This window comes from Corapipo altera, unplaced genomic scaffold (assembly GCF_003945725.1).
Source record: "Corapipo altera isolate COAL_440 unplaced genomic scaffold, ASM394572v1 52b, whole genome shotgun sequence".
NCBI classification, from domain to species: domain Eukaryota; kingdom Metazoa; phylum Chordata; class Aves; order Passeriformes; family Pipridae; genus Corapipo; species Corapipo altera.
The window spans coordinates 2,225,703-2,251,736 of record NW_020884922.1 but is presented as its reverse complement, the minus strand read 5'-3'; the positions used below and the strand labels follow the sequence as shown (position 1 = coordinate 2,251,736).

At 38.5% G+C, this 26,034-nt stretch overlaps 1 protein-coding gene across 1 annotated transcript in view; it reads left to right on the top strand.

Moving 5' to 3' along the window:
* Positions 1-22,517, top strand: part of RNF19A (ring finger protein 19A, RBR E3 ubiquitin protein ligase) — a 53,977-nt gene extending 31,460 nt beyond the window's left edge. The window contains 10 exon segments of the mRNA XM_027656986.1: positions 2,157-2,309; positions 2,312-2,906; positions 8,016-8,224; positions 10,188-10,332; positions 10,919-11,081; positions 15,455-15,569; positions 17,474-17,635; positions 18,156-18,369; positions 19,785-19,928; positions 20,304-22,517. Of these exon segments, the coding sequence (XP_027512787.1) occupies positions 2,291-2,309; positions 2,312-2,906; positions 8,016-8,224; positions 10,188-10,332; positions 10,919-11,081; positions 15,455-15,569; positions 17,474-17,635; positions 18,156-18,369; positions 19,785-19,928; positions 20,304-20,994 (2,457 nt within the window). The 5' untranslated portion in view covers positions 2,157-2,290 and the 3' untranslated portion in view covers positions 20,995-22,517.
* The last annotated feature ends 3,517 nt before the right edge of the window (positions 22,518-26,034 follow it).

Sequence of the window (26,034 nt, the reverse complement as noted above, 5' to 3'; positions counted from 1 at the left end):
AGAGAAGGATGTCTCCTTCTGTAATCATTGTGGAGCTGGCTTTTCCAGTTTCTTCCTTTCTTTTTTTTTTTTTTTTTTTATATAAAGGAATGTTTTAGTTCATGTAATGAGAAACAGCGACTGTAAAATTATTAAATTTGTTTTGGGAACAGAAGCAGGTAAAGCATCCAAGATTCTTTTTGGCTAGATTTTTAGTATAAAAATGTTCCCTTAGGAGGGAAGGAAGAGTATGTTATGTTCTTGAAATATGCTTTATTTTCGACCCTGGGAGTAAACTAAGATTATTTTTTTTAATATGTTCACAGTGGTAAGATTTTCCTTTATTAAAAAAAAAAAAAGAAGGAAAAAAAGCAGTAATAATTCAGCATTTGAAAAGTAGAATATAGTGGGGTTTTTTTCTTTCCAAAAACGCAAGGGCATCAAGACCTCATTTTATCAAAACCAGGAGGTGTAGGGGGGGTTTTTGGTTGGGGGTTTTTTTATGGTGGATGTTTTTGGGTTTTTTCCTCTTTTTTAACTTTTACACTTGAAGAAGACATTATTCTTGTGGGGTGCTACTATACTGGGTGGTAGTATAAACTGAGTAGTGTTGTCTTGGCTACCTGCTCGGACATACTCAACATTTGCTGCGGTGGTCTGAAGAGGGTTGAGCAATGGGTTTGCTACACAGATTGCTCTGGTGGGATGGACAGGCCATGAGCTATTTCTGTGTTTCCTCTTTGGAGAGGGATTCCTGTTTCCGCTGCTGGTCAGTCTTCCTCTGAAACTTCCTAGTCTTGAACCAGGCTCTCAGTGATCCCTCCTGGAGACACACATGCAGCACGCGGTTGTTTTTGTGCCGGTCTCTCACTGGCGTGCAGACTGCCTGGCTTTGGTTAATAGAGACATTCATCTCTACATTCCTTTGCTTCTACCTTTGGACTTATTTTTTGTATCTGGTTTCTGATTTTATCCTTTGATAAAGTCATAGAAACCCAGTGCATGCCTTTCTGGGAGTTAAGTTGGGAAACACTGAGGAAAGAAACGGTGTGAGCAATAGTTGGATTCGAGTCTGCAGCACTGGTGTCACGTAAGAAATACCTTCTCATTTTTCTGTTAGCGAAGCAATACACTGAGAGTTAGAAAAATTCACTTTGTACAATCAAGCTTCCAAGAAGTGGGAATGTTTGCATGTTTGGGGAGAAGTTAGTGGTTTTGGTTGGAGGTGATTTGCCACTTCTTGTAGCAGTCTCCTCTGTCAGAGGAAAATAGGAAAACACCTTTCTTTTTCTGTTCTCTTGGAGCCAGTGAGTTAAGCAGCAGGGAACAGGAGGAAATCCTTGCTGTCATCTTGTACACAGGCAATAACTGAAGCTTGATATGTGATGAGAGTCTGGTTTTGGGGCCTTTTTTCTTTTTTTTTCTTTTTTTTTTTTTTTTTTTACAAAAACCAGTCTGATAAAAGATTCAGATGTTGTCACCTTAACTGCACTCTTTGCTTGATTATGTAGAAGTTGAAAGGCAAGGCAGTGTTGGCTGTCACTCACTCTGCAGCTCTACTCCCTGAAATATTCAGATGCCTTCTGTTATAAATATGCATATTTCTCTGAGAAACCTTAGATTTTGAGAATATGTTAAGTTGTTTAGCTACAGTGATTTAATTTCTGCTGTCAGTCTAAGTGGATTCAAAACATACACAAAAATCCTTCTTTTAATTAACTGTACTGGATTCTTAGTTGACCTTAACACATGTGTGGAAAATGTAAGGTAGAGAAAGTAGAAAGGTCTCCAATGCTGAAGCCTGTTACTAAGCTTTCTAGAGGAACTTGTACATTTATTTAGCTGTCACCTTGGGTTTTGGTAATTTCTACACATGCACAGACACACTCCCTATTTTTGCCCCCCCTTAAGAGAGTGGGGGAGTGAAGATGCTGTTCTCCGCACTGATTAAGTGTAACAAAGATAGTTCTTGACCACAGGGAAATGTCAGGCTTGTTAGGATAAGAAGGATGTGAAAGATAGAAAAGGCTGACAGAAAGAGGTATTGGGTCAGATGGTAAGAGAAGATGGTAGTAATAGGAATAACATGTCATTAGAGAGCTGTAACCTTTCTGAACCAAAAGTGATGGTTGTGATTCTAATTTTCCTTTTTTTTTTCTTCTTTCCTCCTTATATAGGGAATTCCTCTAAAGAATTTGCTGGAAGCAGACACATGTGAATTTTCTGCATGAAGGCTCTCAAACTGGATTACATAATAATATGCCTGTATCCTCTGACTCTGTTTGATCCTTAAAAATGATTAGGATTGTGTATGAAATTTAACTCTTTTCTGAGAGTGGCCTAGACATGAGTTTACATCGGCAAATGGGCTCTGATCGGGACCTCCAGTCTTCTGCTTCCTCTGTGAGCTTGCCATCGGTTAAAAAGGCACCAAAGAAAAGAAGAATTTCATTGGGCTCACTTTTTCGGAGAAAAAAAGACACGAAACGCAAGTCTAGGGATTTAAATGGAGGTGTCGATGGAATTGCAAGTATCGAAAGTATTCATTCAGAAATGTGTACAGACAAGAACTCTATTTTCTCCACATGTACCTCTTCTGATAATGGAACAACCTCTAGCAGCAAACCAAGTGGAGACTTCATGGAATGCCCCTTGTGCCTTTTGCGGCACTCCAAGGACAGGTTCCCGGAGATAATGACTTGTCACCATAGATCTTGTGTGGATTGCTTGCGTCAGTATCTCCGGATAGAAATCTCTGAGAGCAGAGTTAATATTAGCTGTCCAGAATGCTCGGAACGATTTAATCCTCATGATATCCGTTTGATATTAAATGATGACATCTTGATGGAAAAATATGAAGAGTTTATGCTGAGGCGGTGGCTGGTTGCGGATCCTGACTGTAGGTGGTGCCCAGCTCCAGACTGTGGGTATGTATTTTTCCCATATCTGCGAAAAAGCGACAGCCTAAATACGTCATTTTCATGGCGTTATGCTTTTGAAAAGTTACTTGCTTTACTTTAGCATATTGTTTTGTGTTTTACAAGTAGGTATCGGGCAGAATTCTCTCTCTAAAAAAAAATTAAAATACAAGAAATCAAAATAAATGAAAATCCAAGCCACAACCCACGTTCCAAAATAAAACCCTTTCTCGAGTAGGTTTTTCTTATTTTCTGCACTGAGGGAGTTTTCAGCAGTGTCAAGAAACTTTTATTGCTAAATGGTTGCCATGTATCTACGTCAGGTAAAAAAAAAAAAAATGAAGTGTTGCACTGTCAAGGCAGTGGTGGAAAGCTGAAACTAAAGAGAATTGAAGATTTGGTGACTGCTTTTAACTTAGTTTATTTGGTAAAGCACAGTGTGTGTTTTGGCTTTTTAACTGTGAAAAATGATTTAAACTTTTCTTTGAATTAAAAGACCTCTCCTGCTAGAAATATCTTCCATCTTGAAGTGCTGTTGAGACAGCACTTGTTGCCTGTCAGCAGGATTCTGATGTAAGATAATGAGCTTGTTCCTGCTTATTATCTGAGGAACGTAATGTTTTAACATTGCTTTAGTACTTAAACAGTTCTGAAACCATGCTGAATTCTGACATGAGTAGGTTGAATACTACTGAGCAGCTCATCACGCTTTTCTGCTGCTGGTGTCTCATAATGCCATTCTTCAGCAAGCTGCTTTTTTAGAGACTGTTTGCATTATCATACTGCTTAAAGGTTATAGCCATGACTGCAATCTGGATGTGCAGTACTCAATAAAAACTCAGAGGATGACACCTGTGTTTCAAAGCCTCACAGGTGAGCAATAAGTAGAATGAGGAAATGGACAAATGTCGGAAGAGAACAAGCAGAATAGGACTGACTGTTAGGTAGATTAAATATTCCAGTATTAATATTCAGGTGCTTAATGTTTAGGACTTATTTCAAGTACAGTTTTGCTTTCATTCTGCTTTAAATGAAACAGAATTTTTGAGTCAAAAGCGGGAACTGGAAAGGTCATAGTTTTGTATCTGGTCCAAAGTGGGCGGCATTGCTCAGGCAGAAGTATGCTTTGCTTGAGTTTCCCTGAGTTTTTGAGTTCTAGGTAAGTCGTCGTTACTCAAGGTAAGGGGAAGCATTTACGAACTTTTAAACCATTTTCTATTAAACCGTATTTCATGGTTCAGATACTTTTTTAGTACTTAATTAAGTAGACTTAAAGCAGGTTTGCTGAATGGAGACTTTTCACTTGGCCTGTTTTTTGTGCTTCAATTTTCTTATCTGTTTTTAGAAAAAACTTCTAAGTATCTTTCAATGGTCAGAAACTGTGATAATTGCTATGAGTAACACCATTACAAAAATAAAAAGTGGGTTTTCAAAATGTAGTTAAAGTTCCATGTAATTGTGTGAGACCACAGCAATGTATTAGTGTACAGCAAATATTGAAATAATTGATCCAGAACTACCTGCTTTGGGAGTGGAATCCTGTGCAAAACACAGTATATTGTCAGGCAGATAAACTCTGCCAATGTCTATGTGTGAAGGGAACAAACTAGTACTGTATGGGCAACCTTATGTTGTACTTTTGCTAACATGACTTTTCATTATGGACTTCAAGTGGTGTGGAAATGCTTCACAGTGATAAATGAGTTCTGCTTTTAATGCACAGATAGTACCTCCTCACTGAATTCTTATTACTAGTTTAAAATGGAATGAAATTGGTTATGGGAGTACTTCTCAGGAGGATCATTGTTTATGGTTGTCATCCTAAAGGAACAAGAGCTCATGCAATCATGTTTTGTCTTTTTCCCATCCTTCTGCTTGTTTTGAAACCTTTAGAACTCTCAGATATGTTGGGCAGCAGGGGTTGAACATTCAACATAAATTAATCTAAGAAGTTTTTTGGGGAAAAAAAGCATACTGGTTGAGGGAAAGAAAGACCACCAGTAATGCCTTCAGCAAGAGTAATACCTGCTTATGGATCCTACAGTTAAATTTAGCCTCCTGGCAGCCACCATAGCATGTGTGGCAAGTCAGTGTGTGCCTAGCTGGGAGAAAGCACACACAGGGAAGTGGGGAGGAGGAGTGGGAGTGGTATAGAAAGTAGTAACATGGATTTAATGTCGTGGAGCATAGAAGGAGGATGGAGGAAGGAACAGTTTTTGAAATGTACTTGCAGAATGCATTAGAGTTGTGATGGTAGCTAACATGATTTTAGCATGGATCAAATATTTCATGAGGCAACTAGATGGAATGCATTTACTAAATTTGCAATTCATTCCAAAGTAGAAGAGGTGTAAAAACTTCAGAGGGTAGCATTATTTCCTGGAATTGACTTTAAGATTAGAAATAAGTAGTGTAATAAATCAGAAACTGGTGCAAAGTGGAGCATTTTGGTAGGAAAAATTTACTGCACAAATAGGTAAAAAATGGATGGTGCGCAACAATGCTTCAGCTCTTCTCAGCTTTGATAAAACATCCCATGTAATATTGTTTCAGGGTTTGGGCATCACAAGAGGAAAAAAATTTAAACCCGATACAGAGCAAATAATATAAAAACTTTGATCCCAGAGAGAAAATAAAAAAGAGGAAGAGGGGAGCTAGGCTAGACTTATAACATTGGGTTTTTTACATCATGGACCCCTGTGCTCTCAGGAAAAAAAACAATGAGTGAAACCTTTTCAGCTGTCTTTCACTCTGTTTGGGGTAAAAAACAAATCATAGACATGGCAAAATTTGAACCAAAAAGATCTCAAAACAAAGTAAACTGCAGTATTAAGTGTACTCCTATTAATTCTGTCCCTGTGGAGAACTTATCTTCCTAACGGAGAGAACTGTGGATTAGTTTGGAGGAGAACCTTTCTTGCAGTAGTTGTACCCTGGATGAGTTGTCTGGGAGCTGTGGTGTGTCTGGGACTACACCATTCCAGTGCCAGAATAGTTCATCCTGCTGGTATCACAGACTTTCTGACCCTGGGCTATTTTATCCTCGGCTTTTGTTGTGAACTCAAATGCATCCTGATCGTTGTTGTTACCTGAAACACTGTGAAAGTCTGGACTGGCTGTAACCTCCCTGCAGGGGCTTGATAAGGGACACTGTCACATAGGTGATCCTTCTCTGGGGAAGGAGCACAGATAAGGAAACAGCCTGAACTGTTTCCCAGACTAATTTTTTTATATTCTGTTTTTTGTATCAGTTTACCAATGTCACTTTAACAAGCCTTATTGAATTAGTATTGCAAAAGCGTTCTGTCTTCTCTTTGAATTATTGAGTGGTTTTGCTCTGTGATTGTGTTGCTCACATTATTAGAAGAGAGCAGCAATTCTTAGATTTTCTAATCTTTATCAAGCAAAAATCAGATCATGCAAAAGAGTACAAAATCTTCATCCCTCTTCTTAATATGCAGCCTTTCTTCAACTAATTTTTCTTTGCCTCTGGTTTTTGTTTTACTGGTTATTACTTTGAATTTGGTTGGTTTATTCTTCTCTCAACCTGACCAGAACTTCTGGCTTTCACATCTCCTGTTCAATGGATGCAAAATGTTGAAATTAAACTTGGAGTCTTGTACAGTTTGAACTGAGATTTTGCTCTGGTCTAAAAAGTTACTTTCCAAAGGTGTGCCAGTACATCAGTCCCAAATGAGGGACTGCTTTCAGGGATGTGCCCATGCTTAATTAGCAATAGGAAGGAGGCAGGATATAAATTACACTTACAGATTACAGTTAAGATTTTTTTGATATAATGTTAGCAAGCCTTGAATGTATCCCTGTATATGTTGAAGCATTTGGATCAGAATGTCTCTGTGTACATGCAGAGCAATTATCTCTTCAGTTTGCAGAAAGTGGGAAAAATGGAGCTGATTAACTTGACAGCAATATAGAAGAGTCTAGCAATTATTGAAATTTCTGCTTGCAAAGTAAGAAATATTTGAAAACAGACAAGCATGTATCTCACTTGTAACTTCATCTGTAAGTGAAAGGTTGAAAGCTCCTATTTGTTTGCAGAACTTCTTGGGAGGAACCTCAAACATGCTGTTTTAAAACAATAATGAAAGGGATAAGATTTGCGTTAATGTTACAGAGCTTCAGAACTAGCTACTCTAAAATAAAAATAACTAAATTTTCAAATAGGCATGTGAATGGGAATAATTTTTCAAGTATCATTACTGATAAAGAATATTTTGAATTTATGCAACTGCTATAAAATGGACAGGGGCAAAAGTAAACAATTTAGTCTTAAAATAAAACCAGAAGTTTAACTCCTGCAGCATTTATAAATCTGTCGAAGTCTATTCCGGGGTGCTGTTCAGGTTAATAAAGCTGTACATCTGTTTTCATACCAGTTGACTTAGTAGTATATGTTTTAAGGAAAGCTAATGCATAAAATCATTGAAAAAAATAGCAGTGGGTAGGAATTAAGACACATGTATATATGTTTGTATGTACTACTGATATGAACGATAATACATATTGTGTTTTTATCATTTGAACTTTGAAATGCAGATCTGATGAAGAAATTAATTTGTTGCTACAACTCTCATTGTGTAGAACTGTTCATGTAGTGCCTGATTATGAAGTAGTGTAACACAGTTTTGTAACTCAACATTTTTGGAGCTTTTTGCTCTGTAATATTATCAGAGTAAAGGTTGCAGTGAGGCACTGAACTCTTACCAATTTTTGCGTTTACTGTTTGAAATGTATTTTTAAAAATGCATTTTTTGGGGTTTATTGTCCTGCTCTTCTAATCTGTGGTTTCTTTGTGATTGTAAACCTTGCATTCAGCCTTCAGTACAGTATATTTCAGTACTGCGTGGAGTTAAGGTGAATGAGAGCAAAGTATTGTAGTGATTATAGTATTTCTGTTCAATTTTAATCTAATGCAATGACAATAGAGTTGTGAAGAGGTGATAAGGAACCCGTGCTGGCCCACCTAATGTCAACTCCTGATGTCCAGTGCCTTTGTACCTGCTTCAGCTGCTCTGACAGCTGTCTCGTCAGCTTTGGTCTATAGTTAGAACTGGTTTTATTAACAAAATTCTCTTTTGCCCCTCTCGATTGTTCAAGATATGCTGTGATCGCTTTTGGATGTGCCAGCTGTCCCAAGCTTACGTGTGGACGAGAAGGCTGTGGAACTGAGTTTTGCTATCACTGTAAGCAAATTTGGCATCCCAACCAGACCTGCGATGCTGCTCGCCAGGAGAGAGCTCAGAGTCTGCGCCTGAGAACAATTCGTTCTTCATCTATTAGTTACAGCCAGGAATCTGGAGCAGCAGGTATTTATGATTAGGGTACTGTGTCCGTAAAACATCGCTTTTGTACATTTACACAATTAACCCTAAATAAGGAAAGAATGGAGTAATGGCATGGTAGATACTAGATGCTTTGTCTTTCAGAAACATAAAATAACAATTCTAAATTTGAAGTAAAATTTTAAATGTTATACTTTGAAGTCCCTGTGACCACAACATCTGAGTTCAGTCTTAGAAGCTTGTCATAATTTGAAATTCTTACTTTGTAATTAAAAAATGTGAAATCAAATGAACTTGCTGCAAGGCATCCCACGTGTTTAGCATGTTGACTTTTTTAGTTGTATCACTTACACACTTGTTTTCTCCACTGTAGGTGAAACTTCCAGGGCTACTAATAATAAAAGTTATTAAAAACAAAACTCAAATCCACTGATTTTTCTGCTTTCAAAATAGATTATTACTCTGATGCCAACTCTGATGTTTGACATCTTTGTTAGTACTAACTTCTGGTTTTCTAGGATACACTCATCTGTTCTGTCTACCAGAAAGCAAACAATTCCAACTCTTAAGCTGAGCTTGTTTGTAATTCCCCAAAAAAGAGGCTAAACTATTCAGTGTAGTATTTTGCACATCAAAAGTCCAGGTTGCTGTTAATAAGAGCTGACTGTGAATTACACCAAACTCTGATTTATTTGGCAGCTTTTGTGTTTACCTGAACAAACAAGGTAGATATTTGGGTAAAGAGTTTCTTTTGCGCCTTGCAGTTAGAGCTGTTGTTCTCCAATCCAGCCCTAGACTTGGGAGTCTCTAATTTGTTTGTGCTGGCTTATTTGAGCAAGGCATCCCATCTTGCCTTAAAAACTGGCGTCTTGCTCTAGTTTTCAAACAAATTTTAAAATAAACTAAACAAATTGGCAGAGCAGCTGCTTTCCTTCCCCTTTCAATCCCTCCCAGCCTGAACAGTGGTAGATCTGCCATTCCTGTGCTGAAGAACTTGCTCGGTTTAGTTACTGACCTGTAGGTTGTGCATCTGTTCCCGTGTGGGAATAGCTAGTGCATCCTTTCGGCTGCTCACTGTCCTTGTGCACTGGAGTTGGTAGAGCTGCTTTTTTCTGCTGGTTCTGCACCTTTTTGGGAATTCTTTATATCAAGTATAAGCTCTTCTTTCCCTTTGTCCTACCTAGTAGCACAGAGGCACTAAACTTGGAGTTCTGCTCTAGGAGCTGCAAGGTATTTTGGCTGCTCTGAATAAACAGCTTGTCCCAAAGGGGAGATGCTAACCAGTAATGTGAAGGAATGAAGATCACAACTGTGGTGTGTCAGTATACAAGTATTTCACTGTTGCTCAGTGACCCCTTGTTTGACAGAGCTAGTCACTGAACCTCATTTTTCCATATTTGACTTGGGAATGGGAAGAGCCTCCAGAGTTTTCTTCTTGTTACACTGTGTTTTTCTAGGGAGTAAGTACATATAAAGTAGGGCTGTGAAAAGGACTCAAGAGGAGGTTGGTGATACCAAAGAAGTACATTGAATGTGAATGGGGAGATGGATTTAAGATAAGTTAACAGTGTGGAGACTGAATATTCAAGTATAAGATTCATAACAGCATGAAATGTAAAAGAAGATTATATTTAGAGACCATATTATCAGTCCTGTGTTAGCATACATATTTAATGTCTGAGTCTAATATATATTTCATTGAGCTTAGTAAATGCTTGAACAGAGAGTATGCATTAACTATTCAGTTACTTGAATGTTGTCTAATACATCTTGTTTTCATTAGTTTTACTCAGTCCAAGGTTTGTAAAAACTAATAGATATCGAGTAACTGACAAATCAAGATTTGTAGAGCAACCTTACAAAAAACTTCTTCAGTTTTTCAGATAATGGTTCATTTGGTTTTCCCGAATGTGTATGTCTGTCTGTATTTTGATTAAATCTGCCTGTCTAAAGAACTGATATGATCTTAATATTCATTTTTAAACAGCTGATGACATAAAGCCATGCCCACGCTGTGCTGCTTATATAATAAAAATGAATGATGGAAGCTGCAATCATATGACTTGTGCTGTCTGTGGCTGTGAATTCTGTTGGCTGTGTATGAAAGAGATCTCAGATTTACATTATTTAAGGTACATTTAAGAAAAAAAATCTATGCGGTTTTCTAAAAATCTATGTGTTTTCTAAACTACATAGAAGTAGATTCCCGAGTGGTATAAGTCTGGGTTTCTTCTCGGAGTAGAGAATCACAGTTGAAGTATCCATATCAGAGGATAAAGTTAGATTTCAATAAATGTATTTAAATTAGTGCTTTGTTATTTTTCATTTTAAAGTATTTTCTAAGTTTTATGCATGCAACGACTTCTTAGTACAAATGAAGTGTTTTAGATGAACACATCCACTGTTTTTGCTGATGTCAATACTGATACTTAATTCTGTCTTCATAGTAAGCATTACAAAAACTCTTGATTGTATAAGTTACTTTTGAACCACAGATTGGTGTGTAGTATATGCAGTATGCTTCTCTTCACATTGAAAAATATGCTGTCAAGGCAAAAAAAAATCTGAAGAATTTATAACTGATGATTTGATACATGTACTATCTGTAACTTTAACCTAAGGACAGTAATTTTATAACTAAGGTAATTTTTGTAACTGTTCAGTAGTGTATAGCTATATTTATTTACAATTTCTTTACAGTTTTCTTCTTTTTATTAGTCCATCAGGTTGCACATTTTGGGGGAAGAAACCATGGAGCCGTAAGAAGAAAATACTGTGGCAGCTAGGGACACTTGTTGGAGCTCCTGTAGGAATTGCCTTAATAGCTGGCATTGCTATTCCTGCTATGATTATTGGAATTCCTGTGTATGTGGGACGTAAGGTAAAACATGCTACAACTCCTTCAGGATTTATCTTCTGCATTGTTTGACTTGGGTAATACTATGTTCAAGATATTTGTGTCAATTGTATAGGAAGGAAAAGCAGTGTTTTTAAGAATCTAGTTTCTCTTAAAACAAGCAGAGCAGAACACTGAACAATTTCCAGTTTCTGTGTCTTGCTGTCAAAGTTGCTGCATGCTTTTTCAAGGTTGCTCTGGTTTTGATCTCTGGTTTCCCTAGTGTCCCTTAGAATTAAATAATATTTAGAGGACAAGGAAGGCAAAAAGAAAATCCTTCTTATTTTTCTTAAAACCAGATAGTTACCAGAGTTTTAGTATAAAGTTAAGCTAGTTTAGGTTTGTGCATGCACATATTTAAGCATTTGTACTCAGCAGCTTATTAATTGCCTTTGGCCAGTCCACCACGTGGAATAGTCTTCAGGGCTAGACAAGAACATGTCTTCATTTTACTGATTGTGGGAATCAGCTAGAAATGATCATGTTATTCAGAATTCAGTTGATAGATTTCCTCTTAAAAATATAATAGCTTTTACTATTAAGTAAATAACAAACTCCTGTAAGTAACTTAGGATAAAGCAGTAAGTTATCCAGATCTTTTGAAAATGGGTTTTTTGAAATGATGGCTTGGAAGATGTGTTTTTCTGCTTTTATCAGCATGGATTCTCACAGTGACTGGCAAGACTCATGATTCTGCATTTATTGGGGTGGAAAGGCTGCTAGACAAAAGGTTTAGGGATGCAGCTTTTTCACTGTATTTTTCATCTTTTTATTTCAAGTAAGTACTCCTCTCTTCTGCCACAGTTGTCTTTTGACCCTTGTATTCTGTTATGGCCTAGTCCCATACAGTCATTGGAACCTTGTAGGTGAGAAGAGGAAGAAGGCAGCAGTTACCTGTTCCAAATTACTTTTGCTTGATTAGCTTTTCTCATTAGATTTTGGGATAGGTCCCTATTGCTGAGCACCTTTCACGTAGTAATGGTAAAGTCTCAGAGCATTAGTCTGTGAGGGCAACCTCATGAGAATTTCTGTTGTACCTCACTGCTTAATGAGGGTCATTTTTCCATGACCCCTGTCACATGTTCACATTTCTCTTCAAAACAGCTGATGATGGAGATCCCACAGACCCTGCAAGCTTAATTTTCTTAGTAAAATTTATTTTACCTTTTTAACATTAGTTTAATTAACATTATGTTCTTACTGCCCTATCTTCAGCTGATGTAAAAAATCCTTTTGCTTTGCAATATGCCATTACATATCTAACGATGTTTTAAGTCCAGTTTCATTCCTCTCTTTGAACAAACCTAGCACTTCCAGTTTTTCTTGACAAACTGTCAAGAAAACATACTGGTTTAGGCATCTGATTCTCCTCTTCTGGATTTCCTTGTAGTTGTACATACCACCTTTGCTTTTGTCTAGTTTGAATACAGCAGTGAAGACGAAGCATTACTACTGTGGAGTTAAATGAAAGGGTGATCCCGTGACATGAACTAATGATTACCTCTTCCTCAACAACATGCTATTTTCATTTTGTGTACTCTAAAACACACGCTCTTTCCCACCATGCTGCTAATTTAGGCAATTGGCCTCTTCTTAAAGGTAGTCTTGAATTCATTACCATTCAGCTGCATCTTAGTAATTTCAGGCCATTTTTTCAACTTCTCAAGACTGGCGTGAATTCATGGCATTCTTGCAACCTTGCCAGATTGTATTGGCCTCTGAATTTCAACGCACACACATTCTCCTTCCATCTTCCAGGTTAATGAAAATGTGCAATACTCTTGGATCCAGGGCGTATCTCTTGGGAAAAGTATGGAGTTAGGAATTTCAATTTGCATAGTAAAAGAACCTAATGACTATTCACATGTTTTCTGTAGTTTCACATGAAGCTTATAGTAGCTCTCTCTCATCCATTTTTTCAGTCTGGACCATTATAACCTGGTTGAGTGTCATACAAGAATGTAAAAATTTTGTTAAAGTCAGTGCATGACATCTGTTTCTCCCCATCCTCAAGGCCAAGTTGCCTTGTCACAGAAGAAAATTATTCAACGTGATTTCTACTTAAAAAAAATCAGTGCAACCTCTTTATTTTCTGTCTTTGTTTTGATGTCTACAAGTTCCCAGCTTTCAGAAAATGAAAGTTCAGTTCACTGGTCTTTAATTCCTCAGCTTCTTGTTTTACACCTTTTTGATATTACCATTGCCATTTAACTTTTTCCGGTTTTCCTAGAGTTTTTTTTCAGACATCCTCTATGAATAATAGTTTTCAAAAATTACTATTAGTGACTCTGATATTGGGCCTGCTGAGATTTTTCAGATCAGCTCATGTAAGTACGCTCTAACCTGCTGCATTTGTACAGATCTTACTTGTTTGTCACCAGTCATCTGGCTTACAGTTGATCTTCAGTGCCAACTGAAGGGGGAAAAAAAAAATAGGAACATGTCTCCAATTTCATCTGCTGGCTGTCTTTCATTTTTGTTAAACAGCAAATTGATCCAATTTGGTCTTCCTCTTACTAGCACTGTACTTGTAGAATAATTTCTCCTTGACTTTGGTGTCCCTTGCTTTTTGTCTCCTCTATTTTAACCTTTTTGATTTTGGCCTGACACCTCCATGCAGTTCCTTCATACCCATTCATAATAATCTGACCCACTTTCTATTTTCTTAATGCTGCTGCTGCTTTGGTAAAGGAAGCTTCATTGTTCTTTTACAACACTGTCTGTCTGCTTCATTGGAAGAATTTGTGCTTGTGCTTTGACAGAGAAGTGCTAGTGCTCCATTATTATAGACATAAGTCTTGTAACCTAGCAGTTTTCTGTGTTTATTGAAATCTCTCTTCTGGTCTAGTATTTTTGCTTGGTTATTCTTTATTATTTACTCAATATTCAGAAGATTCTTATTTCATAGTAATTTCTACTGGTGTAACCTTCTGTCTTGATGTTTTCTATCAGTTTCTTCTCTATAACCTCTTCCTTCCATTCCTTTATGTTTATTTTTGTAATTTTATGTTTAAGGAATCCAGTAGCCTTTAAGGATATCTCTGTTTTATGCATGCCTTCTGTTTTGGGAGTTAAAATTGTCCATAACAGTAAAATTCAGCACCTGAGATGATCCTGGCAATTGCTCAGAGCCCTGTGAAACTTGATTTTCCTGGGTTTGTAATTCTTACACACTCATACTGTGAGAGGATGTTTATGTTCAGTTTTTCCATTTTAATCCATAGACATGTTTCGTATTCAAGTGCTCCCTCACTCTGTGTTTCTCTCTCTGTATCATGTACCTCAGAGCAAGTAAAAGCATTCTCTTTGCACGAAGCACAGTGCCTTCTCTGCCCTTCCTGGCCTGTCTTGCCTGAACAAATACTTTGTTTATTCCAAAGAGAACTACCCTACCAAATCTCTGATTGAGATTATATTTTAGAAAACACAACATTCAGTAACATGGTAATTTAGAAATCACAACATCCAGCTCATTTTTTGCCATTATCTTCTCGGTACTGCCTTTCGTGTTCCTCCTTGGATGGAGTGAGGATTAGCTTAGCCTTATGACAGCCATTAAGATCTTGCTACTGTTGTTCCTTTGTAGTTATATCTTAACTGAGAACTACAACAAATAAAGTCCATATCCCTGAGAGACCATATTCCCAGAGAGAGTAAATGAAATGCACAAAAAATCTCTGTGAAACAGTGATCTTTGAAGGGCTTTCGGGTTCATGTGGGATTTGTGGCAGATAAGTTTGAGGCAGTCACATTTCAGAGTTATTGCAGACTTGACCCATCAGTAAGAGGTTTGGTTTGCAGATTCATCAGTAAACAGTAGCACAGCTAAGGCTCAGGTTTGCAAAAACATTTCCTGTCTCAACAGCTGGAGCGATGGAGTTCTTGTTCTCTCCTCCTTCCAGGTTATGTTTGGTGAAGGCTGTCTCATGATGCTATGTCAGCCTGTTTCCATGGATCTAGTAGTCTGTGAAAGTTTCACTCTGTGTTGTTCAGGGGAGAGATGACTGGAAATAAGAAGTGTCAGTTTGATCAGATGTGTCAATTTGTTTATCCTTAAAGTTTGTCTGCTTTTCACATCCATGTAAACTGGAGTAATGATTGAACAAACAAAGCTGTTCAATGATTTAGCTCTTCAAACTTGAGGCTGAAAGTAAATGCTTAGTTCCTGGATGGGAGGACTTCTAAGTAGTTGCCCAAAATTAAGATATGTATAAATTTTATTTTCTTTGAGATGAGAAATAAATCATGACATAGAATGTGATCTCTCTAGAAGAGTACAGATTCCAAATTATGTCAATTCTTGCAGCAATGTATTATTGATGAAATACTCTAAAACCCCTTTCTTTTCTCCTTCCAAGATTCACAATCGATACGAAGGCAAAGACATCTCAAAGCACAAGCGAAACTTGGCTATAGCAGGTGGTGTAACCTTATCTGTAATTGTGTCTCCAGTTGTAGCTGCAGTAACTGTAGGTAAGCAAATACTATTTCATGTCTTGGTAGCACCTTGCAAAAAGAAATACTCATGAATAACACAGCTGAGATAAGCACTGTAGTTTCCTTTTATAGGTGAAGGAACTGAGACAAGGAGGAGTCTGAGGTTATATATTTATTGGGGCAGAATGAAGAATACAGTACTTGATTTTGATGCAGTATTTCCTGGAGAATTAAAAGTAATTTTTATCTTGCAAATTGAAGTTTCCACATTGTTGTGTCTGGCTTTTAAGAGTGAAGTATTTAAAGGGTTTTTAAATGACCAAGAAAAAACTGTTTCCACAGAGTCTGTTTGTATTTTAGAAACTTCGTATCAAACTTTTCTCAAAGCACAACAACAATGCGGTATCTCTTACACTTAACATTACAGTAGCTGAAAAATTTTTTGTTTTGCTCTGGGAGTCAGTTTGAATTGTTATCACATTCTTTCTCATGACGATTGTTGAGGGTAGCATTTGAGGAAAATCTGGCTGCACCTTACAAAATACTTCTCACCTTCTCAAGTAATTTCAAGATCACCGTAAACCCAGATTTTTTTGGAAGGAGTGGCCTTGCCAGGCATTGCCTTGCTTCTCCTCTGCTGCAGCACAGGCATCTTCACAGTTGCACAGTGAAAGCTGGTGTTGATAACTGATTCATACTAAGATGCACCACTTAGTTTTAAGCTGGATCAGTCCCCTGAACATGTGGTTGTGTCTGCAGTCCCCTGAACATGTGTCTTTTGCCAGAGACAATGCTCAGAAAGGAATGAATAACCTGAAGGCGGGGCCGCTTTTAGCAAGTGATGGTTCAAACTGACCCGAAAACTGTGGCTTTAATCAACTTGTTATCAATGCTGGACCACTGTGCAAGTGCAGATATGCCAGTCATAAAAACAGCTCTCGTGTCAGTCTGCATTGTTCTTCTGTAGCTGTGGTATCAGATCCCTGCTAAACAGGTAGTGGGGCACAAAGTCTGATAGTTGCATTTATAGATCTGCTTTACCTCATTCTTTCAAGCTGTTTCTGAACAGAGATAAATGTGGCTTTTCAGGCAAAGTGGTTGGGTTCTTTTTGTGGAGTTTTGCTCTTGCCCCATTGCTATTAACACATGGTCTCCGGTCTCAGGGCGTTATATGGCTTCCAAAATAACGAATATGGATTTTCTCCTGGAATAAGACTGCCATTTTGCAGTCTACCATTTTTGTATCTTCCGTGTACTTCCATCAGCAAAGCCATAGAATGATTTAATTCATGTGCTAAAGGAGTAACTTTCACAGTCCACTAGAAACAGTGGAATGGGAGTGCGTGTTTCTGTGTGCACTTTAGCCCACAGTTCCTTTCACTGGTGTCCCTTTACTGCTGCCACCCTGCTCCACAGAATTGTTTACTTTTAAGAAAAACTTATATTGAAAGATTCCAGAGTAATAATAATGCTAAGTCCTAATAAATTGATAGCAAAGCCCTGTCTGCATTCATTGGATGCAAAATGAGCCCCTTATTAAATTAGTAGAGGTACTAAAACATTTCTAGTTGAATAACGTTTGAAATAGAGCTCTGCTATTTTTCCTCTCAGGTGAAACATTATTACAGTCCCCAGTGGAGCTTTTGTGAACCTTTAAAATACTTAAATTTTGTTTGTAAAAGATGGTATGGACATACTGGAAGTGTTAATTCATCAGTCATTAAGCTTCCCTTCCTATCAGTGCTGACAGGATGTTCTGCCTGCTGAAAGTACTTTTCTGTCGATTTCTCCTTAGTGATTTACCAGTATTTCTTAATTTTACTTCCTCCTGACCTCTTTCAAGTGTGAAATATTAAGTAATCATAGAGAATGAAATTGCCTTTATGAAAGGCACTAAAATATAAGCCACATTTAATGAAAGACTGTACTTTCCTCTGTAGGTATTGGTGTTCCTATTATGCTGGCTTATGTGTATGGAGTTGTTCCAATTTCCCTCTGCCGAAGTGGGGGCTGTGGTGTGTCAGCTGGCAATGGAAAAGGTGTCAGAATAGAATTTGATGATGAAAATGATATAAATGTTGGTGGAACAAATGCAGCTGTAGGTAAGGAAATTCAGTGTTCCGTTTTCTGTAAATATGGAGTTTGTGACTTATATTTGCTGCTTTAGATACTAGAGTAGTTATTTGCAGTTGGGGCTGCTTCTGCTCATTGCTGAAAGGAGCACTTCTCAGGTCATGGTCGTGTCTCTCTGTCATATTGGGCTAGGCTGTAATACAAGCATTAAAGCTTTTCTTGCCCATTTTAATCAAAGCCAGACTCTTTTCCGTATGTAAAAGTTTTAAGATAGCATGAATGTTGCTCTTTCAGAATTCTGTTGGTATTTTAAGCATGTGATGTCAGGCATAACCATTATAGCAGCTCCAAGAAAGGTGTGTCTTTTAATTATTTGTGGTTGGTTGTGGGGTTTGTTTGGGTTTTTTACCCCAAAGTTCTCTTTTTGTGACAGTATGTTTTACAAATCCTTCTTCTCAGCACAATTTCAGGAACAGTTTCCATGGTCGCATTCTAGAAACAACTAAATGCTACTTCCATAACTGACGAGCCGTCTTTGTTTCTGTCTAGATACCACTTCCGTGGCAGAGGCACGACACAACCCCAGCATAGGGGAAGGAAGTGTTGGAGGACTGACTGGCAGCCTGAGTGCAAGTGGGAGCCACATGGATAGGATAGGAGCCATCCGAGACAACCTCAGCGAAACCGCGAGTACCATGGCCCTGGCTGGGGCCAGCATCACAGGGAGCCTCTCGGGGAGCGCAATGGTTAACTGCTTTAACAGGTGAGACATGACCTTTTTACACTGTCCTGCTCTACGTGGAGGCAGAGGAAGTGGTATTGCTGGGGCTTCTGATTTTTGTTTTTTGAAATTGGTTCCTGTTAAAAGGAACTGTCTCTGGGAGATAAACAGTTCATCCCTGACAGACTTACTTGATTTTCAAGAGATCCAGGCTGACCACAATCCTCCAAGAAAGGTTTGAATTTTGTTCAGGGTGAGTGAGGCCTGAGATCTTGTTTCCTGCTTCCCAGGAGAGCTACCTCTACCCAGGAGTCAGAGAGAGGCACCTCATGTCTTATGCAGTTGTGTTCTCTGGTGCATCTCACCCCAAAGTCAGAACTATTGACTTGTTCAGTAGTCTACAAGTACCAAGCCCTTTTCTGTTGCCTTCAGAACACCTGGATGGAGTGTGGATTCCAAATGGACTTCAGGCAGGAGGGGAGGCAGCTGAGTACGTGACCTTGCCCAGGTGGCAACTTCTTGTCACTTAGTGCTCAATGACTCCTGTGAATTTGGACGTTTCAGCTTGTTGGCTCTTCTGCACTCTGAAGAGAAAGGGAGTGTCTAGAAAGGATTGTTAATGTTTAGGGTTCAGGGTGGAATTTGGTCCTTAAATTAGGTGCCAACACTGCTCATTTTGAGTAATTTGGCAGTCCAGTCTATATAGAATAAAGAGTGAAGGATAGTATCAAGAGTTCCCCTATGCTGGAGCACATGTTTCAAGCTGTGGCTGCTGAGTGAGGTATACATACCCTCCTCTTTAAAGAGATGGAGTGGAAAACAAAACAAAAAAACCCACTTCTATTTCAGTGTTAGAACATAGATAAACAAGACATTTGGAAAAAAGCTTGTAATCTGCTTTCTGGCTTATCTGCTCAGCCCAATTTAAGATTGCTGAGGTTTCTATTATTCCTGTTGCAGTTGATAACAATACAAGAAAAGCAGAGTACAGAACACAGTTCCCTGCATGTTATTTGATTAGTAATAATTTTGCAGCAGGGGAAACATGGGAACTATCATGTCATGAACTTACGTACCCTTCTGATTGGTTTTTCCATTTTTGAAGTATAGTGCACTATCTGCAAAAGAAATGTAGCTAAACCTGGAAGTTGTCCATATAAATCTCAGGAGGGAAAGAATCCAGAACCTTTGATTAAAATATAACGTTTTGCTTTGTTGGGAAATAAATCTGGTTTTGTTTGTTTGTTTTTTATTTAAAAAATAGTCATTTTTGACAGTGGGAAGAGAGAACCTGTTTCATAGGGTTGATGTGTATATCTGTACTGGAGTAACTCATGAACTTTACTTATTACTGACTTATTATTTACTTATTTCAGTCTGCAAGATGACACTAGTTTTCAGCTACTGTGCTTTAACTGTTGTGGCAGTATATGCAACTCTCTCTCTTTCTCTCAAAGACTGGAAGTACAAGCAGATGTGCAGAAAGAACGATACAGTTTGAGTGGAGAATCTGGCACAGTTAGCTTGGGAACAGTTAGTGACAATGCCAGTACCAAAGCAATGGCAGGATCCATTCTGAACTCCTACATCCCTTTGGACAGGTAAGAGAAATGTGGTGAAAACAGAATATTAATAAACCTTGCTTATTAAAGGATATTCTAAGCATGCCTCAGCTGTTCTACTTTGGTGATTATACTTCAAAACCGTAAATTTTGTTACAAATGGAATTTATGAGTGCTTACATTTTGCGAAGGTTATTTCCGAAGAGGAGCACCATCACTGTAGCTCTATTAAGTGTTTTTGGTCTTTCAGACTTAGTATTTTCCTTTGGGCTGTTTATTTGGTTAAACATTTCTCTAAAACAAGATACATCTCTCTCACTTTTGCTGTGTATGTTGCAAAGCTTCGAGAGTTTGGTTTGCCATGTTAGCTGGCTTAGATGACCACTTACACTCGTGGATTCTTTCTTGTTCTAGGGAGGGCAACAGCCTGGAAGTGCAGGTGGATATCGAGTCCAAGCCAGCCAAGTTCCGACACCACAGCGGGAGCAGCAGCGTGGAGGACGGGAGCGCTGCCGGGCGCGGCACCGCCGGCTGCTCCTCCGCCGGCCCGCAGGAGGGCAAGTCCGGCGCCGCCAAGTGGTCTAAGGACAACACGGCGGGGAAAAAGTGCAAAGGTAAACTGAGAAAGAAGAGCAGCATGAAGATTAATGAGACGAGAGAGGACATGGATGCTCAGCTGTTGGAACAGCAAAGCACAAACTCCAGTGAATTTGACTCTCCCTCTCTCAGCGATAGTATTCCATCTGTAGCAGATTCGCACTCCAGTCATTTCTCTGAGTTTAGTTGCTCAGATATGGAAAGTATGAAAACTTCCTGTAGCCATGGTTCCAGCGACTATCATACTCGCTTTACTACAGTCAGTGTTCTCCCTGAGGTGGAAAATGATCGCTTGGAAAACTCTCCACAGCCAAGTGGAATCCCTGTGCCTGTTCCAACAGCCCCAAGCACTGATGTTCCACAGCTGAGTTACATTGCTGAGGAAAGCATTAATAATGGATCTTCAACAGATGTAGATTTAGGTGTTGGTGAAGCACTGAAAGAAACAAACAACAATCATTCACAACATGCTGTGGAATTAAGCACTGCTATTCAGACTGAAATTTAAGTCTGTAAGTGCTGCAAAAATCTTTGCCACTAAAGAACCCTGTCTGAAAGCTGATTGAATTACAAGTGGCTTCCGTAAGTTTCAGGTGACCAGCAGAAGCAAGGTTTTAATACAACTGCATTTTCTATATACTTGTCTGATAAGGCAAAATACTTCATATGGATCTTCAACCTGTGTGAAGAGGCGTGCAGGCTTTAACCAAGTGCATTACAGCAGTACAAATACGTCCATGTTTTGTATTTTTGCCACAACTTTGCTTGAAAGCATATACTTGGTGTATTTAGAGAAAAAATGGTAAATTCTTAATATGTTAAATGCTGAAATGAATAATATGTCCTGCACTGTTTACTTGGAAAATATGGGGTTTGGGATAAAATGAGCATTAGTGACTTAAAACCACTCTTGTGTAAACTCTTAAATTTAAGGGAAGTTAGAAGACCTGCAAAGACCTCTACAAACATACTTCAATAGTGAATATTCAGAATGATAATTTCGTTTCATAACTGGACACACCATATTTAGAGTGCATGTAGAATGAACTGCATATCTACAGATGGATGTAGCCTGTGTCAGAAATGTTTGTATGTGTGTACACTTTGAGCAGGGTTTTGGCATTTTACATAATTTCAAAACAAAAGAAATTGGTACTTCATATATGGTGGGAATGGAGATGTTACCTGGGAAGATCAGTGGGGTTACCTATTATTCATGCAACCAATCATGCGGCAGGTAAGGCTACTATATAGCGTATAAAAACTGTAAAATAACAATTGAGTGATTTATAAACACTGTAGAAAAGCAGATGCAGTCACCTTTCATTAGGGGGAAAATCGGTGCCCCATCTATTCTTGGTGCCTTTGGAAAAGACTGGGTTTGAAGTGCCTGGTCGTTTGAGGATTTTACTGTAATGTTTTCCAGAATGTCCTCTTTGGCCACCTTGGATCACAAAAGAAAATTCTAGTGAATAAAATGACTGTGGTAGATATAATAGAGTTATTGGCCTACCAAAGACTCACTCAGGCTTTAGTGGACTTGACATCTCTTTGCAAGACAATGCCTGTCTTCAGTCCCAGAATCTAAGTGCAGTGCAATGACTGCCCAAGTGCAAAGATGGGTTCCAAATATGCTGGCTTTTTTTTTTCTTTCGCACATGAAAGATATACAGCTGAACACAAGCTGAAGTTGGCCAAAGCGCCTGTACTGTTAACATTTTTTTGCTAAGTAATTCACTAAAATGGAAAAAACGATTGTGAATCTCACAACGGTTAACAATGTTCTGTCTTGTGTTTCATGTTATTGCCATTATGGTGCTACTGGAAGTTTGGTTGGATAAAAAAGAAAATGCCATGAGCTGCAGTCCTCTTCCATGACTTATCCTCACCAGTTTCAGTAATAGGCTTATAACACTAGTGCCAGTTATGTTATTTGGTAATGCTTGTTACAGTATTTGTATATTTGCAATTCAGTTTTGCTCAGTAATATGCGTGTAAACTGCATATCTGAAATAAATGTCTAAATACTGACTTCTAGTGGTCTGTTATTTAGTGTGCTGATCAGCCTTATGAAAATGTGTACGTTCCCAGCAGGAGCTTTTGTTCCTGCAAGTTGCTGACTGCTCTCATCTCTTGTTGCCTTTAAACATTTTTATTTTATTAGGTGTTCTTTGAAAGTTGAGTGCTCTGATACTTGGAAATGTAAGATCTAAAGTCAGTTGCATTTTGTAGAAGACTTCAACCTCATTGCTCTTCTCTAAGATGAAAAGAAATCTAATCTGCCTCTCTGGCAGGCAGGACAGTAAATGGTTTTCTGAGAGGGATGCAGCTCTGGCATGAGCATATTGCTCTTCAAACAAAACTGCATCATCTTGGCACAAGTCAGATCAGATTGCTGAGCTAAACTCAAACTCCTTCTCTGTCTGAAGTGACGCTCTTTCAGTTCACATGACCTGCACAGAGTTAATTCTGAAACACCACAGACTGGCCAGAGTTTCTGAGTAACAGCTGGTGGGTTTTGCTTGGCTGAACTGCCTGTTCCTTGCGTTCATTTTCTCACCTGCACTTGCTTGGGAAGTAAGAAAGTAAAACTGATGGGGTTGCATTACAGAGCTGGATCTGCCTGATCCCAAACCCATATGTAAGCTGCACTTCTGTCAGAGTGAATAACAAGAAAGTAACTCTTCTGATGGGTCAACTCTAAAGCTACAATTAGAGCATTATTTATACCATTTCCAGTGACAGCTGCTCAAAGAGAGAATAAGAAATAGGGTAAGTGAAGCCACATACTCTAGAAAGTGTAGTAGGGCATTCAGGCAATTTTTGCCCTGTCGTCAGGCACTCTGAACTGGAAGTAAACACAAATCTTGTATTTTGTAGGGGGTTGGTGTTAGCAGTTCCTTTTTGTCCTTTGTTCCTGGTTGATATTTTTTTCCCCCAGTATGAACATTTAAGAAATACAATTAATGAGAAGTAGATGTATTGAATTAAGATCAGCATTAACTGAACAAAGTACTTGCTGTTGATCATCTGATGGCAGTTGGTGAATTCTGATGTAATTTTTCAGGCCTATATAGAAATTTCTCTTTTACAGTCATGAACTGAGGCATTAATTGGTTCTTTATGCAGAGTCTGGAGAGTGGAACAGCAGTGACTCAGTGAGCCAGTCATGCTTCTGTCACTGCATGTGCAGACTTTCACCTTGGAGGTGAATGTCCTTCAAGACCTCCAGTTTTTAACCTCTGAGGAAGTGAAGTTTTGTGGAATCTCATAAGGCACTTCCATTAGTTTTCTGAAGCCAGATGTTATTTGCTCTGTGCAATAGGGCAGAGGGTGAACCTCCCCTCTGGTTTTTACTTTCAGTTCAGTTTTGAGTCTGATGTCTTGTGCAGCAGCAATAAAGTTATTGCTGATGTCTCAAGCTTTGAAAATGTGTGATTTGGCTTTATCCAGTACACCTATGAAATGGCTGACACATCAATATGCAGCAGTGCAACTCAATGCTGACAGCAGGGAATTGGGAGGTGGACCCATTTCAGTGAGTTTGAACCTAACTTTTAATTTCTCAAGTCAATTCTGCTGTGCAGGAAATTGGAAATATAGTTTACTCTTGTAAGTAAACTTTATCAATAGGTTAGCGTTACTTTCAGTCACTGAAATAATCTGACAGTTTTACATTCCACATTAAGAGATAACATTTAAGGTAAGTTCACTTTTGGATAAGTTTTTAGCAGAAAGCTGTTTCACTGATTCATTTTGTGACTTTTTTATTCAGAGGTAATATTTGATGTGTAAGGCAGTCTAAACAGCAATAAATAAAGCACCAATAAATAGAATGCACTGAATTTTATCTTGAGTCTATAAAAAAGTAAAAGAACCCTTCTATTAATACACTAATGCAGGAGATGCTTCTCTTATTTATAGAGCTACCAGTGTAAGAATTAAAAAGGAACCTTTTTCTTTCATTGAAATAAACCACACAAAAGATCTAGTTTACATCTGATTTCCCAACAGAGGGGTTCTTTTTCAGAATTTTTTTTCATGATTCCTGACCAATTTGACTAATTCATGTCAGATTGTGGATCTTGAGGAAATTTATTTTAATGTCTGCTATATCTGAGAATATTTGAGATAGTTACAATTTTAGATAGATAAAAGCCATCATAAAAGCTTTCCTCATGATGTTTGCATATGCTTTTTTTGTAGTAAAGCATCTGGACTTGTTTATTCTTCCTTTCATTGAATCAGTTTCACAAACTCGAATGTACGAGCTGATTACTTTTTACTGATATGTAAACATTTTTGACTGACGTCTCTTCAAGTCATTCAAATTGATTTTTAAATAGTTGCCTACTTAATAATGCCACCACTCTCATAGGTAATAATGCTTAATAAGGAGAATCAAGTAGAAAGTTGAAAAATACTAGAGTTAGTGAACTTAAAAAACATTAATATTCCATCTAATTCAGGTGAAATTGAGGCAATATTGAGCAGAAACTTTGGAAATAACACTGAGATTTATTTGGAATGCCTTTATGAAATTACAAAGGTCTGAAGAGCACTGTTACCACCTTGACTGCTGCTCCTGCCAGCCTCAGAGGTGACAGCCCCCTGGTCTTCTCAGATTTAATAATCTGGTGGTGCTGTGGGAGCAAAACGTTCTCCCCGTGAGTGGCAAAGAACCCCCAGGTCAGATCTTGGTGAGAAACACAATCCCAGAGTGGTGACGATGTCTTTGTTACCCTCAGTCTCACAGGGTAGGAGAAACAGAGAAAAGTGGCCATGGGGTACCTGGTAACCAAGAAGCTTGTCTGGGAGGCACAGGGGGAGTTCGATACACAAACCACTGAACTTCTGTGCCAAACAGGACCCCAGGTCTTGGAAGATGGCTCTGAAGATTGTTATTTAGTCTCGATTTATGGTTTGTTGCTGTTCATATGATTATATATTAAGGATATAAGACACGAACTGAGGGTATAGACTGTGGACAGGTGAACATGATGTTAAATGAAGAGCTCCCAGATTTTCCCCAGGAAGGGGCACAGTCCTGTACGGTCCTGCTTGCCTGTGTGAAGGCTGCCTGTGCTACCAGAATTGTTTGGCTTCCTCAATGCCACTATGGGTTGCCATCTTCCCTTCTTTAGTTCTGCAAAACAGTGGCTGTGCAATACTTTCCCTAGAGAGGAGGAGAAGAAGCCATTCTTGTAGGTCTAGTTTATTGCCAGCATTATAGACACAGTGTAGTGTAATTTGTGGGCAGTCTCTCGGCCTCCAAAGAGGAGATTTTGGCAAGTATCTACCAGGTCATGCATAAGGCTTTGCAATATCTTTATAAGGAGATATAAAGTTTTCATGTAGGTTTTGATTGCTGCTGAAAGTAACTTGAGAAGGTGGAATAGCATCTGTGAGGGCATGAAACCATCTTGTGAAGATGTAATTGGAAAAGGTACTGTGACAAGTCCTGGCCAGACACAGTTTCCTTTTTCACTTGAGCTGGAATTCAGTGCACAGCAGCATTTCCTTGGGCTGTGCTGCTTTTTATAAAGGG